The 15811-nt window shown below is 42.1% G+C and overlaps 1 protein-coding gene across 2 annotated transcripts in view; it reads left to right on the forward strand.

Moving 5' to 3' along the window:
• The window catches only part of NGF (nerve growth factor), a 50933-nt gene that overhangs the window by 23453 nt on the left and 11669 nt on the right, over positions 1 to 15811 (forward strand). Inside the window, exon 1 of one of the 2 annotated variants that reach the window (XM_069478930.1) lies at positions 13261 to 13298. The exons of the other annotated variant lie outside the window; for it this stretch is intronic. Within the exon in view, the coding sequence (XP_069335031.1) occupies positions 13270 to 13298 (29 nt within the window). The 5' untranslated portion in view covers positions 13261 to 13269. Of the gene's footprint in view, positions 1 to 13260; positions 13299 to 15811 lie in introns of those variants that run through there. 2 annotated transcript variants of the gene reach the window in all.

Below are 15811 nucleotides of genomic sequence, written 5' to 3' on the forward strand. Positions count from 1 at the left end.
TGTAGACAAACTACGGTGAGTCAGACAAACTAAGATTTTGCTCCTGTCTGATTCTGCTACACTTCCGCAGAACCAGCCTGCTTTGTTCCTTGACTTTGGAATCACGTCCATGTGTTTGAGGTCATGGACTGGGGCCTCTCCACAATGCCATCCTCGGGACCCATACCCTCAGGCCCTGGTGTAGGTGAGGCTATGCTATCATGAGTTCTTGTTAGTAACCATCTCCTTTTGAAGGAATTCAGGTGCAGCAGCCAGAGTTGTACAAAATTCAGGGTTATAAGTGAGGCTAGAATATGCTACAATGTACTAGGAATCATTTTACAAATTTATCTTAAAAATCAAAGCTACTTGCAAATGGATTTTAGCTCTGCCTTCAAATGTTTCTTCAGGCTGAAATGTTTAAATAGAAATAATTCGCAAAATGTGTCACTGTTCGCTTATATTTTCTCCTCATGTCAATAGAGTGTTACTCAACTCCCCAGGTCACCATCAGTTATTTTTAAACTGCTTTGTCTTTTAATAAGGACCCTTTGGCATCTAGAAGACTTGTTTCAGTTGATCAGTAAAACAATTGTACATTTGAAAGATATATTAAACTAAAAAAAGAAAAAGCTTTTAATAAGGTAAAGAAATATGATGGGTATTTTTGCTTTTACCTTTTTAGTCGGTTGGTGCCCATAAGTGATCCTTATCATTGGAAACTATGCCAGAAAATCCTCCAAAATTAAAGCAAGTACAGATTTACAGAAAAACAAACAGCAGCTGTCCCAGATCATCTAGGAGTCTGGGGCCAGCAGTCTGCTGAGAATACATCAAGCCTAGTTGAGCAGTTCAGGGCAAAAGACATTTAAAAAATAAAAGTACAAGCCCATTGGGAATATTAAGAAAAGACTCATCCAAATTTTTAAAAAATGTGCATCCAAGGCTCAAAGCATTACAACAGACCAAAGCAGTACTCTAAACCAGAGCTGCAAAAAGGCCACTTATGAAAGCTACTTAAGTGAAACATGAAAAGTATATAGGTCTTTCCTTCACACAGGATTGGCTTAAAGGGACAGAACTTTCATTTTCGTCTCTCTAGAAAATTCCCAAATCACAATTGTATGGGTTCTATTATACTGGTTTTCAAAGCATTGGTCAATTCAAAAGGCCATTTTCTTTGGGTGGTTTAGATTATTCTTAAGGTGAATTTCTTGGTATACTGATTCAAATATATGTTACAAAATTCTTCAGTAAAAAATGTTTCCATGGTGAAGTAAGTATGACCTCAAGTAAGTGAATCCTTCTTAGAGAGTCCCAGTGCATACTGGCATATGGAAAGCTCTCGAATAAAGAAAGCTGCATCTAACCTAACAGTTCCCAAATGTACTTCACCATGGAACCTTTGTTTTACCAAACCTTTTGACATCCCAGAGGTGGGAAACACTGATTTAGACATTCCTATGACTTCAAGGTCAAGATCAAAGTTCACTTCCTGTTGAGATCATTCGTTCGTGTATTAAGTGGACATTCTTGTCTTCTACAGGCCAGGCTCTACCTAGACACTAAGGCAAATATAAAGAAGAATATGTCTAGATTCCTGCACTCTAGTAGCTATCACTGTAATGGGTGAGATCCCTAAATATCAGCATTTCATGTGATACAGACTTCTCTGAACTCCTTCATTACTGACAGTCTGTGCAACACAATTTAGAACCCAAGTTGTTCACTAAATATTTCCTGTACATTTGTCTTATTTCCTCCCCTATACTGTTTATTACTTAAGGGCAAGGCTCCTGCCTTAAACTTATCTAGTATTCCCTATGGTACCTAGCATAGGATTAGACACATAGTATAGCTCATCCAGTGAACATTGGTTGATTGACTGATTAAAGACTAAACTAGAGGATCCCTTCTCCTTTTCAGTTTTACAGTTCTAAGAGTCCTTCTCAAATATTGGTATAATCTTGTGCCTACAAAATTATAGCGAACCACAAAAGTATTGCATAATTCATTAGTTCTAGTTTTCCAAGAGATGTCTTAATGCCACAAAAGTAACAAAATTAATGCTTGCTGCCCCTCCAAATAGAAAAGCCACAGCAAACTAATTTACCTTCCTCTTATAGGCACAGCTTGTGTTAGAACTTAAAACTTAGTGATTTGACCTTGTAATGGGAGAACAGCCACATTCTGATTTAACATATGGGAATCCTGGAAATCAAGTGAATGTTTAGATATTCATTGCAGAATTTAATACAGATTAGGGTTAGCCACAATTGGTAACACTTGGGGAGTTGTTAATTTTTTGCTGGCAATTTCAGTGTAAACTCCCTTCATAAATTTCAGATTTAAACTTGGCATTGTCATCCCGATTTTATGCACATTTGATTTACATACGCTGAGTGGTTCCTAATTATATGATCAGTAAACAAATGACACCTCCGATACTTTATGTATTTGAAAATTTTTCAGAGTCACAGAAACTTAATTTCTTTTTTTATTTTATTTTATTTATTTTTTGAGGCAGAGTCTCGCTCTGTCACCCTGGTAAGAGTGCCGTGGCATCAGCCTAGCTCACAGCAACCTCAAACTCCTGGGCTCGAGCAATCCTTCTGCCTCAGCCTCCCAAGTAGCTGGGACTACAGGCATGCGCCACCATGCCCGGCTAATTTTTTCTGTATATTTTTAGTTGTCCAGCTAATTTCTTCCTATTTTTTAGTAGAGACGGGGTCTTGCTCTTGCTCAGGCTGGTTTCAAACTCCTGAGCTCAAATGATCCGCCCACCTTGGCCTCCCAGAGTGCTAGGATTACAGGCGTGAGCCACCGCGCCGGGCCAAGAAACTTAATTTCATAAGTGAAAGAGGAAGTGAATATAGTGGGGATAAATTACCCAGGGTTCTACTATGATATGTCAGGGTTTCTCAACCTCTGTACTATTGCCATTTGGGACCAGATGATTCTTTGTTGTGGCAGACAGTTCTATGCATTATAGGAAGTTTGCATCATCCTTAGCCTCTTCTACCCCCTTATGATACCAAAAATGTCTCCAGACATTGCCAAATGTCTCCTGGGCAGGGGTGGAAGTGAGGGGAGTCTCTCCTTGTTGAGAACCGCTAACGATAAAAGAACTCTTGGTGACTAAAGTCAGTCTTAGACTAATGGTAAGTGAATTTTTTGCTTTGTGGATTATCACGTAGTATGTGCTCAGAGAATGAAAATCAATGGGTACTGTGCTTTGGAACAAGATAAATCTGTCCTCTTTCTAGCCTGTGTGGCTTAGGACAAGTTATCCAGCCTCTCAGAGTCTCAGTTCCCTTATTTATACAAGAAAGTGGAAGGCCTATTTCACGTGTGGTCTCACCCACACCCACCCAAAGCCATCAAGTAGGCCTGGTCTCTTACTAAGCAGCACTGACTGAACCACTGCCTAGTGAAAGAGCCCAAGGACAGGCGCCATGGGAGGGGGACACTGACATGAAACGTATCTGGTGTAGTCCCAAACCTGAAGGATTTACAGAAAGGACATGTGGAAGGGATTATGGACCTTATGTTCATTATAAAGGCATTATAACAACATTATGAGCCATTTGGAAGATGGGGGAGAGAGGAAGGAGATCACCCAAAGTTCTAACACTCAATACAACTAGTTTCATTTTATATGTTTACTTCCTACACATGTGATTTCCCTTGGCTGCAATAATTGCATACATATTTTTCTCTAATCTTTTTTTTCTCCCATTTTGCACTAGATCACAAGCATTTCCCATTATTCTTATTATCTTTACAGTTTTCATATTTAATGACTTCATGGAAACTCTTGAAGATTTGCTACAAAGTAACTAATTAACTTTCCCTTTCTTGAAGACCACTTGGCTTCTGATTATGCAATCATAAATCATTTAGTGAGGGGAAAAATCATGAGTATAAACTTTTCTCTCTCAGGAGCATCTTCTTAGGATAAAATCTCAAAAGTGGCCTTCATAGGTAAAAATTATGGACATTTCTACAATTTTAAATATAATATTGTCCAATTATTTTAAAACACATTATTCTGTTTATAAAAGCTATTCATATATAAAGTATAAAGAATAAAACAAAAATCACCCATAATTCTTTAATTCAACCACTGCTACATTTACGGCATTTCCTTCCAGTCTTTTTTCCCTTGTGTCTATCTTTAACAAATGCATCTATCTAAAATTTTGGCTTCCTAAATGTGTGGTTACATAAGGTACGAGCCTGACCTAAGGTGGTCAGATGAGTAATGCTAGTCAGCACAGTAAAGGGGTCTTGTTAGATGCACAGGATGGCACCAGATTGCTTCAGTACACCCAGTGGCCCTCTCCACATCATTTTGCTAAAGATCATCTATCTGCCCTTCCAGCAATAGGACTCTTGAGGTTTCCTATCAAATGGAGCCTCGTTGATCTCATGCAGGGCTGCACTGGGTAAGAGGCCTATCAAATGTAGCCACATTTACCTTTGACAACCCCTTAGGAAGGTCCCATGTTGGAGAACAACGTAGTTCCTCTCACTAAGTCCAACCAGCTAGTTATTCCTCCAGTGTAGGAACTAGTTGCTTTCTTTGGTTGGGGACCAAAGTAGTTGGCTTATAAAGGGACCATATTGTTTTAAAAATACAAATCTTTAACACCAATATCTCAGAGAATGGAAGTTCAGTGGGAACCAAGTCTGACTGAGCAATGGTACGTTCAGGTCTGTACCTCACACACTCATTTGGTGGAATGACACGAGGAATCACCCTTACTGTTTAAATGATTATTCCTTTCCTTTCTTTCTTTCCTTCCTTTCTTCTTTCCTCCCTCCCTTTCTTTCTTCCTTCCCTCCTTCTTCGCTCCCTCCCTCTTTTAATTTTTTTCCAATTGCATGTAATTGAATCTGTACAGTTTAATGCTCTTATAGCAGGAGGCCATGAAGTTATTCATCCTGAATTGAACACCGCTCGTTATGGGGAATTCTTCCACAGCTGACAACCCATTCCTTTAGCTGAATATTTTCAGAAGCCTCATGCTGAGGCAGCACCTCTTCCAGTTCTGCCCATTCATCTCAATTGTGTTGCCTGGAACAACAAAGAGCAGTTCTTCTCCATTCCCTGTGAAAGCTTTGCTGAATTTGTAACATCCCTACTTCATCCAGCCATTTTAGTTATGGGTGGTTTCCAATGCCTCACCTTCCTGGTTTGCCTGTAACACTTGCCACACTGGGAAGAGGAGGACTGTGGGTCTTGGGCAGAGCCTGTAGCTTCCCTCAGCCTGTTCACTGACCAGCTGCACAGCGGTGGCAGGGAAATGGCAGTGGCACAGAGGAAGGGTGGAAGCACATCACTGAGACAGCCTCTCTGTAGCCCCAGCTCCAGCAGCCTGCACCCCAGCTTTATCAACGGCACCTGGTAAAGCAATGATGCAAACTCAATGTGAAATCCAAATATATCATCATCTATCTCTGCTTGGATTTGGTTTGGGGTTTTATTAATGACAGAGGATGTGATTAAACAAAGTTTACACTGTAACTAACTCCAGCTGGATCCAAGCATCAATGGGAAACCCCAATTCCCCTGATGTTGTCCTTTTGTCCTTTCTACTCATGACTTCTTTTCCAAGGCATTTTCTCTGAATCTGATAATGATGAGGTCATACAATCTCATTTATTTTAAGGGCCGATCTGGCACACCCAGCTCAGTGGCCCTGCAATGAAGGACTCTTGTGTTGGAGATGCTGCGAGCCCTGGGATGTGGCCTTGTCCTAACCTATGGGATGAAATCACTGTATCGTTCTGCCAAGGCAATGTTATCATTGGGTTTGGGCTCATATTTGGAATTTCTCCAGCACAAATCATATTCTAATAGACTGTTAATTGAAACATCATCGGGATTATCTTGTAAGGTTACCAGAAGCCGGTTTGATGAAATTTGGGTTCTTTTAGCAGAGTTGTCACTTATTATAAATGGCTATGGTTACCTATTCCTTGGGCTTTTTATCTAGGAAATCCAGGAATCATATCTCACCAGCACATGCTGAGGACTGTACGTGGGCAGTGATTTCTTCCTCCTCGCAGGAGCTGAAGTTGAGGTCATCTTCACAATCTTTTCTCAGTTTCTGTCTCCTTCTCTGGCTCCTCTCTCGGCTACTCTCTCTCTGGCTGCTGTTGCTCCTTTGCCCTTTGGGTCTCCCTCTTCACCCTCCTTTTGCTTTGCCCCCTCCCCTCTGTCATTTTCTTTTCCCTCACCCCCCCCCATTTACTGCCTTTGCTTCCTTTCTCCATCTCCCCTCCTCTCTCAATTGCTTCTTACTATAGCTCCATCATTCTCTTTCTACTTTTTCGGTTTTCCTCTATAATGACATCAGGTTTCCTAAGGTAGGATGGTTTCTCCAGTGCCTGCAGGGTTGGTCTGAGTCCATCTGGTCAGGACTCATCCATTCATGCCACCATACTCAGCAAGCTCCAAGCTGTTGAGAAAAAAGATAGCTGGTCCTTTTCCTGTCCCTGAACTGGGCTCAACCCCAGGATGGCCCTTAATTGGAATCAGCAGATCCAGCACCAGGGCTAGGGCCATCAACACTGCCAGCATTGGTCAGATACCCCATGGTTTCCTGTGGGGACGGGGCCAAGCCACATAATTAATGGCCAGTTCTCACCCTTCTGATGTGTCTGCCAAAAATGTCATTGTTACGCTGGAGTTGACAGCCATTGCTCACTAGTAAAGAGCCTTCTTCTGGTTTGCACCCTCATACTATTCCTGAGAAGATAAAAGAAGACAATGGCTCCCTCTCTCTCTCTCTCTTTTTTTTTTACTTTATTTTTATTTGTTTATTTTTATTCTTTTATTTCAACATATTAAGGTGGTCCAAATGTTTTTGTTATATAATGCAGAAGTCAGGGCTTTTGGTGTGCTCTTCACCAGGATAGTATTCACTGTACCCAATAGGTAGGCTCTATCTCTTTCAAGGAGAGTTTCTAGAGGCAATAGGCTGATGAGCTAGGCTAGAGGACTTCCAGATTTTCACCCCAGTACTTGCAATAAAAACCAACTATCTGCTGTATACATAGCAGCATAATTCCTAATATTAAGCCATCTACTCAATTCATTACGGCAAATAAGAAGAAGGGGCTTTCTCGTCTGGCTAGGTGGCTTGTATGTTTTTCATAGTGTGAGATTTTCATTCTTCTAGGAAAAGGCCATTTTCACCTGCTAACTGTCCGCCTTAAAAAACAAAAAACAAAAACAATTGATGACAACTCAACCTCCTCTTCTTTGCCTTGTGATCTGTTACATGAAGCACTCACTGCTGAGAGCATGAAGCCTAGACAATTGAATCCTGATCGAGCAATTCACATGAATTCTGGAAAATAAAGTCAACAATTCACAAATTGAATCCACTTCTGAATGTACATCCACCAAGGACTCTTGACATTTGATCTCTTTGCATTTCTGTTCAATGTTTATTACTTTCCACTTGTCCCTCAAACCAAAGTCATTGCTTGGTAATTTCTTGTTTTAGAAAGTGACAAACAGAGCACGCAGAGAAAACACTGTATGTTTTGGACTAAAAATGAAATCATTAGGGTAAGTTTCTATTCTTGTCGACTGGAATTTTACTCTGGTTCTGATTAAGCTCAACAAAGATATTATATCCGATGCTTTCCTGTAAATATATGAGATGGTTTGCTATTGCATGTCCATGAATGGAAATATTAACAAACCCTACTTGGCTCCATCAGCCCCTGGCTTGGTCTTCACACCCAAAAAGCCAATCAACAGAGAGTCACATCCTCAGCCCAGAGTGAGTAGTTCCTGTCTTGCCTGTGGTTTTTCTTCACAGTTTCAGAATTAAGAGTAAAGTTTATCCAAAATGTGTAAGAGTAAATGGAATAGCTGCATTCTATTTCTGTGAATTCCTCAGTAAGGAACAACTACACATTGCTAAGCATCTATCTTCCATGTCTGTGTTTCTATCACATTAATGTGTCCTGGAGTATTTCATTGAGGAGGGAGTGTGGTCTGTGGGCTACCTTAACCATGTAAACAAGGAGAGTCTCATGCAGATGAGTAGAGAAGTCAGGGTATTCTACAAACTAGAAAATCGGCATTCTTTTTGGGGGGGGTAGTAATTAGGTATATTTAAGAATAGAAAATATGCAGAATCCCATCTACACATTATTTATATCACAGAAGCAGAAATCAACCCTCCATACAAAACTTAGAGGACAAAACTGTTGTTCCTTTGAATCGGTCAGGTCTGTGAGCAGTGCTGGGCAGGGTAAAGAGGAGTGGACCACAGAGCAAGGGACCTGGGCCCTCGCCTGTCGTGCATCCACTAAGCACAGTGACCTTGTACTTCCCGGCTCTGCTACTGAGGTGCAGTCTCCTTATCTGCAAAATGGAGATATTACTAACCTCAGAAGATTTTTAATGAGTTTTAAAAAGGCAATAAATATATAGAAAGTAATTAGTACAGTGTCTGGCACTTAATACACCACAAATGTTATTTATTATTAGTGGTAGCAGTTGTATTCCTTTCTAACCCATTAGTGAAGTACTTAACATATTTTAACATATTGCATTGTATTATATTTAATTTTACACATAAACTTATATCCTTATCAATACCTCTCCTACAGCTTCACCTGTAGGCCTAAGAGGACTCTTTTGGGGACTTCTGTCCCATCCCTGCCCTTTCTTCCCGCAAGCCCAAACTCAAACTCCCACTTTTTGCATACTCACCCTAGTGACCCAAAAGGAAGAAGCTCTGCACTCAGTCTGAACGAGTGGCTGAGGAAAAAGCACGCTGTCCAGGCCTCCTCCGCAGATGAATGGCTGGCCACTTCTCCCACTAGGGAGGGTCAGGAGAGCCCTACTCCGGGCCCGGCCTTTAACTCTCAGGGAATGCCCGTCTTCCAAGTGGGAGCCCATTCCTGCCATGGGATTGGACTGGTCAGAGGAGCACCGCCTTCTGCACGCTGAGGGGAGGGGTCAGGGAGAATGTTCTCTCCCTACAGAGGCCCATGCACAAAATCCACTTGTCTTCAGAGGTGAAGAAATGGAAAAACCCAAATGGTCTGCAAAAACTGTGTACCTGTCTTTAATAGATTGCATCAGGCAAATGGAAGAAACTCTTTATTTATGAGGACAAGGGTACATAATTCTTTATTTGATTTTAAAATATGTGTGTTATATGTATCTATCTATGTATACATGTACTTATGACTTACAGATATTCTCTTTTGAGATAATTCTAAGATTTATCTAGGCCTAAATTGAAAAATGTTGTCATCAAAATTACTGGAAATATAAAGTTGACAAAAGAAAACTCTCAAGAGAAAGAAAGAAAAAAAAAAAACAGCTCTGGAAGGAGCGCTAGAACATATTATAACGGAATATATGGGAAATCAAGACTACTGATTCACCACTCAACTGGGTTTTATGGACCTAAACAGTTCATTTAACTGCTCTGGAAGAGACTACATGATCTCAAGTCTTGGCTATCTTCTGCCTTTGGTGAGTCTACTGATGGCCTAAGAGGAGGCCTTGGGGAACACTGGCCAAAATTCCATGACTCCAAAACGTTCTTTAATACTTTGAGGTGCTGCTGGTGGTGCTGGTGATGATGGGGGTGCTGGTGGCGATAGAGGTGATAGTGGTGATGGTGGTAATAGTGATGGCAAAATGTTGGAAGTGGTAGTGCTGGCAGTGGTGATGGATGGTGACAGGAGGTAGCGGTGGTGGTGCTGATGGAGGAGGTAGAGGCGGTGGTAGCAGTGGTGGTGGCTGTTGAAGATACTGCTGCCATGCTCTCTGGTTCTGAATAAGAGACGTGACTTACATAGATGCTGTGATAGATTTGAGAAGTGAGCTGGGTGCCGTGGCTCACACCAGTAATCCTAGCACTTTGGGAAGCCAACGTAGTAGGATCGCCTGAGGCCAAGAGTTCAAGGCTAACCTGAGCAAGAGCGAGACGTTGTCTCTACAAAAAATAGAAAAATTAGCCAGGCATAGTGGTGATCGCCTGCAATCCCAGCTACTCGGGAGTCTGGGGCAGAAGGATCGCTCGAGCCCAGAAGTTTGATGTTGCAGTGAGCTATGATGATGTCACTGCACTCTAGCCTGGGCAACAGAGCGAGACCCTGTCTCAAAAAAAAAAAGATTTGAGAAGTGGGCAGAGAGAGGTCTTAGGTCCTAAGACTTAATGGGTACAAATGCAGAGAGAGCATTTGGTGCTGGTCTCTGCCCGTAACCACAGCACGGTCCTTTTGAGGTGGTTCCTCTGTCCGGGACAGTGCAGGCAAAACACACATGCTTAGGCAGATATACACTGTTCTACTGGTTTTGAAATTTCTGGTTTTTTGTTTGTTGAGGTTTTTTCATTTTATTTCCTAAATTTTAATTAATTTTCACTTTTTATCCCCCCCCCCCCAAGTTTGAATCTATACTTTGAGACTATGGAAATCAGGTCTGTGGAAAGAAGGAAAAGTAAAAAGTTAAAAAGAAAGCAGGGCTGAGAGTCCTAGACACGGTTGTGTGGACATAACCTGGGGAGACGGCAAAGGGGAAAGCCCTGCTTACACAAACCAGACCAAGCGCTGGGTCAGGCAGAGCTTAAAAACAACTGAGGCCAATGCACAACTACACTGGATGGGTAAGTGGCCCTGGGACAAAAGGTGACAGCTGGGGCCACCAGGCAAGCACCCACCTTCCTGCGGACAAAAGGTGACTCTCTTTAGACCAAACAAGGCAGAATGAGTCCCTGGAAGGCCTTTGAGGTGCAGCTCCCTTCACAGACGGAGGCTTGGTGCCAGGAACTCGGCTGATTCACAAAGAAAGGAGTGAAATGCTAACAAATGGTTTTCATTATCATCGCACAGTCTCCACCCTCATTCTGTATGTGTGTGCTCTGCTTTTTTCTTTCTTTTTTTCATCTTTTCATGAGTTGTAACTAAACAATGAGGTGACTGCTGTCCCAGTGGATTGCACAATATAACCAGAGGCTGGGTTGGAACAGAGCCTTCTCCAAGGAAATTCTGGACAGGAAAAATAAGCAACTGGAAATAAGGATGGGGTTGTTTTGCACAACACCTGTGCACAGTTTTTAGCGCTTATATTGAAGGCAGAGTGAGGGTTTACTTAGTATCTTAGTTCCGCAGCAGCGCACCTGTCCAGCAACCAATATGGCACCCTCCTTCTTAAATAAAATGCCACGTTGCCAACGTGAAAGGGAGGCTTGCCCAGTTATCCAGGAATGTGAATTGGGACCACTTGTTATTTCCCGGTATAATGTGAAATAATGATTTACTTTGGTTGAATAAACTGGCGCAGCTGTGTGAAGAGTTTTCAATCCTGTTCAATAAACATTCATTAAGTGCCTACTCTGGGATAGCCCCGTGGATAGAAATACACCTAAGACCTCAAGAAGTTAATCCAGCAGATGCCTAAACTTGTCCCAGATTTCTGGATAACCAAGCATAAATTTGATCACGAGGGGGATATCCTCCATGTTGTGTGCTCCTTGTGATTCACTTTTCCTGTAAGGCAGCAATTACCCTAAGCAAAGATGCTATTAACTTTGCAGCGTGTGGCAAGTTTTAGTGAAAGCTAAAGATCACTGCGCCCTGCCGAACACAGTCAAGAGCTGGAGCAGCTTCCTTCCTCTGACTGCGACATGGCTGAAGAAAATGGATCATTTCAAAAACAAATGTTTCAGTTCGTTACTCAGCATCTTTGTTGGCAAATGATTGCAGATAATCGTCCCGCAGCTGCAGACTGAGTGTTCTCCAATTGCTCAGGTCCACTGAGCATGCGCATGGCCAGCCATTCCAATCACGACTGGGACACAAAGCGATGATTCCTTCCTGCCAAAGAAGGCCAGATGGGGGCATGGGCTGGACACGAGACATCACTTCCTCTTCTGCACCCCGCTCTGCCAGTAACTAGCTGCCTGATTTTGGCCAAATGTCTTCAGTGATATTAATAAGAATAGCTTAATATTTATGTAGCACCAATTAGGTGTCAGGCACTGGGCTAAATGCTTATTCTATTTAATCTTCTCAATAACCTAATGTGGGGGGTGTAATTATTCTGATTTTTGAGAGGAGCTGCTGAGGCACAGAGAGGTTAAGTCTCTTGCTAAAGGACACACAGCTGATCAGTGGGAGCGCTGAGACACAACCAGCCCCAGGCTTCAGGGCCTCAGTTGGTCTATCTGTCAGAAAAAGCAGCTGGACTGCGGAGTCACTAGTGGCCCTTTACAGCTCTAACAGTGTATAATTATGTAAAATAACATAATTATAAAGATTCTGAAATAAATTAGTTCCTATATCGCTGAATCTTAGACATGCAAATGTCCCTCTTTAGAAGCAAGAGGGTGAGTGGCTGGTTTCTTTGTGTGTGTGTGTGTGTGTGTGTGTGTGTGTGTGTGTGGTTACTGAGTGGGGAAAACTGCCCTCATCTCTGGAATTTCTAATTACCCACAATGTTCTGGGTCTCTGGAGACAGATGCATTCTGTGTATCTCTCGTTAGCTCTGGGGTAAATTTCCCCAGTGCAGAGTTTTTCCTTTGTTCATGTTATGGTCAAATAAACCCTAAAAGGAGAAATACTAGAAGATTGGGAATATTCTGAAACATAATTATATGAGAATCAAGTGATTTTAGAAGGGACAGCAGGTTTTCATCTCCCCTGACTTTTCCTCCTGAGATAATTAAAGAGCTAGATGAAACTCCTTAACATAAACTCAAAACTGTCCCTCGAATAGCCCCTCATTCTAGTTACCCACCCCGATGGCATTCCAACATTCCCCCCTCAGTCGTATACGTTACTGCATGGTGGGAGCCCGTTTGGGACTAGTTTAGTTAAAGCCATACGCAGGAAGTAGCTAAAACAGCACAAAGTCCCCTGACAAATACACACATGGAAATAAATTCTTCACTTCCAGCTCTTATCTTAGCCTCGGGTTACCTGGGATCTGTATGTACTGCATGCCCGGGCAAAGCTGGGCTGAGTTATCTCTTTCATGCCTTGAGTCAGATTTTCTGGGTGTGAAGTCAGCAGACAAGCCAGGAAATGTCAGCACAGAAGAGCAAGGGAGCTCCCAATGCAGTGGCAGCTGTCAATCCAGAGTGGTGTGGAATGGGAGGGCACCTGATATGTCCTCGGGAGTCCGTTTTCCCCTTGATGTGTTTGGTGCTGGCTACTTGTGATCCATGTTTTCTTGGATGCAGGTTGGTTGTGGTGCAACGATTTTTGCAGTGACACTGATATCCAGCTGCTCAAACAGAAATGGCCTCATCTCATGGACACTTTAATGAGTAAGGGTGGCATTTTACTGGAATCCTTACAATCAAGTCCCATGATTCATTCCTGATCCCTCCTTAATTGAATCCCTCCTGCCTTTTTCAAAGCCCCGGAATCCTGTGTGTCTGTTAAGCCAGTATTTTTTCTGATCTTTTTCAGGGCTGTGGATCCTACCTTGTCTTAATTTCTGAAGTTACATCTGAATTGCATTATGGACTTATGCGTTGTAACATTTCTTGACCTATTGCTTGGAAAACATACCACACACTGAGAGGAAAAGGCTAGCTCAAGAAGAGCTGAGGACATTTAATCCTATAAAACAAATAGAATAAGGGCTTGGATCTGAGTTAACATTCACTGGCACCGTTTTGTTTTCATTCATGTATTCAATCCTAGGTGGTCATTCAAGGTCTATAGTGGGCTGCAGACCTCAATAGGTGCTGTCATTATCAAATGTAAACTTTGATTCCAACCAGCTTGAGAGACCCCTTTGTCCCCTGCTATCTGCTATTAGTCCCACGTATGGGAACAACAGACCAGGAAAAGGCCAAAAGCATAGTTGAAATAGGGTTTTTTTTTTTTCATGGTCTAAGTATCAGCCAGTTGGAACCAAGGAGATGTTTTCTTAGGGTTGCAGAAAAGTTTGAAAAACTATTGGATTGTTTTTGGCACTCAAATGTAGATTATAGATATATTATTAGTATTACTAAGCTGATGGGCTATACTACAAGAACTGTTATTTAGTAGTACATTCCTGCAAAAATATTCTGCCCTCAACTCTGTAATGGAAGGCTGCTGTGTGTTTAGATGTCTTATCTTCTACCACATTAATGCCATTGTCATTACCCATACTTTGAAAACCTCCCTGTGGTGTGGGCTACTACACAGCTCACGCATTACTCCAGTCAGGTAAACACCATACAGACTGTGGCCAGCCACACACAACAGATGGCCACTCACATTCACAGCAAACGCTCTGATTCTGAAGTTCAAGGTCAGCCAACCACAATGGCTTCTTTCTCCAGCTGCCTGATTCTCTGGGGAAATGCTAGAAAGGGTTTTGTAATTTACCCCAGAATCTCCCAAAGAGCCATAGGTCCATTTCTCTTTTAGGAAAATGTGGCAGGGCACTTTAGAATTGTCAGCATCGAAACTTTCAGGCAAAAAGAATAGCAATTTTGCTGAACTTTAATGTCTTCCTAAGTCATTGGTGCCAGATGCACTATTTTCCTATTGGATATGCCAAAACCACTAAATAGTTAAAACACATCAAATTATGTGATGGCCAAAATTCATTCCCCCCCACCCCTGCCCCAAAGAGCTCCTAGTCAGCAAACCTCACAGTCATATTCCACACTAGAAAATATTTCAAATTCCTTTTCCCTTTGTGTACAGGCTCAGGGTAAGAACTAATAGGAGAGAATTAATGGGAATGGTTTCAGCAAGGAAAATCACAGCAATAGCACCGGCAATTACTATTATACTCTCATCAACATGTTCTTAATCCCCGATGTTTCCTAGTGAATTTTCCCACTCACAGAACTCTGTCGGGTGGGAACTAGGAGAAGGGGGTTGCAGCTGCCTGGCATCTTTGATGCAGTGCAGGCTGCCCTTAGGACTAGCCATTGCTTTGGAGCACAGGGGAGGAGTGGTCCAAGAGGTCATTTTGTTCAAGCATCCCCAAATCTTTGGTATTCAAAATTTCAGCAAATAGTCCTTGGACTATTTAATATAGGCCGACCATAGCTCCAACACCAAAGAACATTTTAAGTGGCATGGAAGAAGCAAAAAAAAAAAAAAACAAAAAAAAAAACCTTCCAATTCACAAATATCAATTGTATCTAGACAATTCAGTGGGATGGGCAGGAAAGAAAGGGCTAACATTCCCTAGAGACTCTTCCAACTATATTCCCCTACTTTCTTATGGCTTATAATGTGACCACACCTGCATTTCATATTTTCTGAAATACATTAATTTCTTGATCATTTTTCTAAATTACTAGCTCATCAAAGTCAATGCCAAGTTTCCCATTCATCTTGCACAGCAGTGGCTCTCAGCCCTGGCTTTATGTTGGGATCACCTAGGGAATTTTACAAAATCCTGATGCCCAGGCAGAATCTCTGGAGGTGAGACACAGGCAGCAGGAGTTTGGAAAGCTGCCCAGGAGATTCCAATGTGTGGCCAAGGTTGAGAGCCTCTGCTGTAGAGGATTTGGGGTGGGGGAGGGGCAGCAGAAAGTAGGTTCTAGGGATGTAGAGAGAATCTTCCACAACGTTCGAGCATGGAGAGCTTAAGGGGATGCTGATTGACAGAGTTAGCAGGTTTTAATAGCTGCAACTAATGCTCATCCCTCCATGATAAACTACCAGCAGAGGCACAGTTTCCTTAAACTATGTTTTGAATGGATTTTGAACAATTTGCCATTAATCAAAGTTTTTTGGCTGAAATGGGCCAAAATAGCATTGATTACCCTCAGGAGTCTTCAGAAGAGCCTTCTGTCCCCTTAGCTATAGCAGACTCAGGGTT

This window comes from Eulemur rufifrons, chromosome 8, assembly GCF_041146395.1.
Source record: "Eulemur rufifrons isolate Redbay chromosome 8, OSU_ERuf_1, whole genome shotgun sequence".
Taxonomy (NCBI): domain Eukaryota; kingdom Metazoa; phylum Chordata; class Mammalia; order Primates; family Lemuridae; genus Eulemur; species Eulemur rufifrons.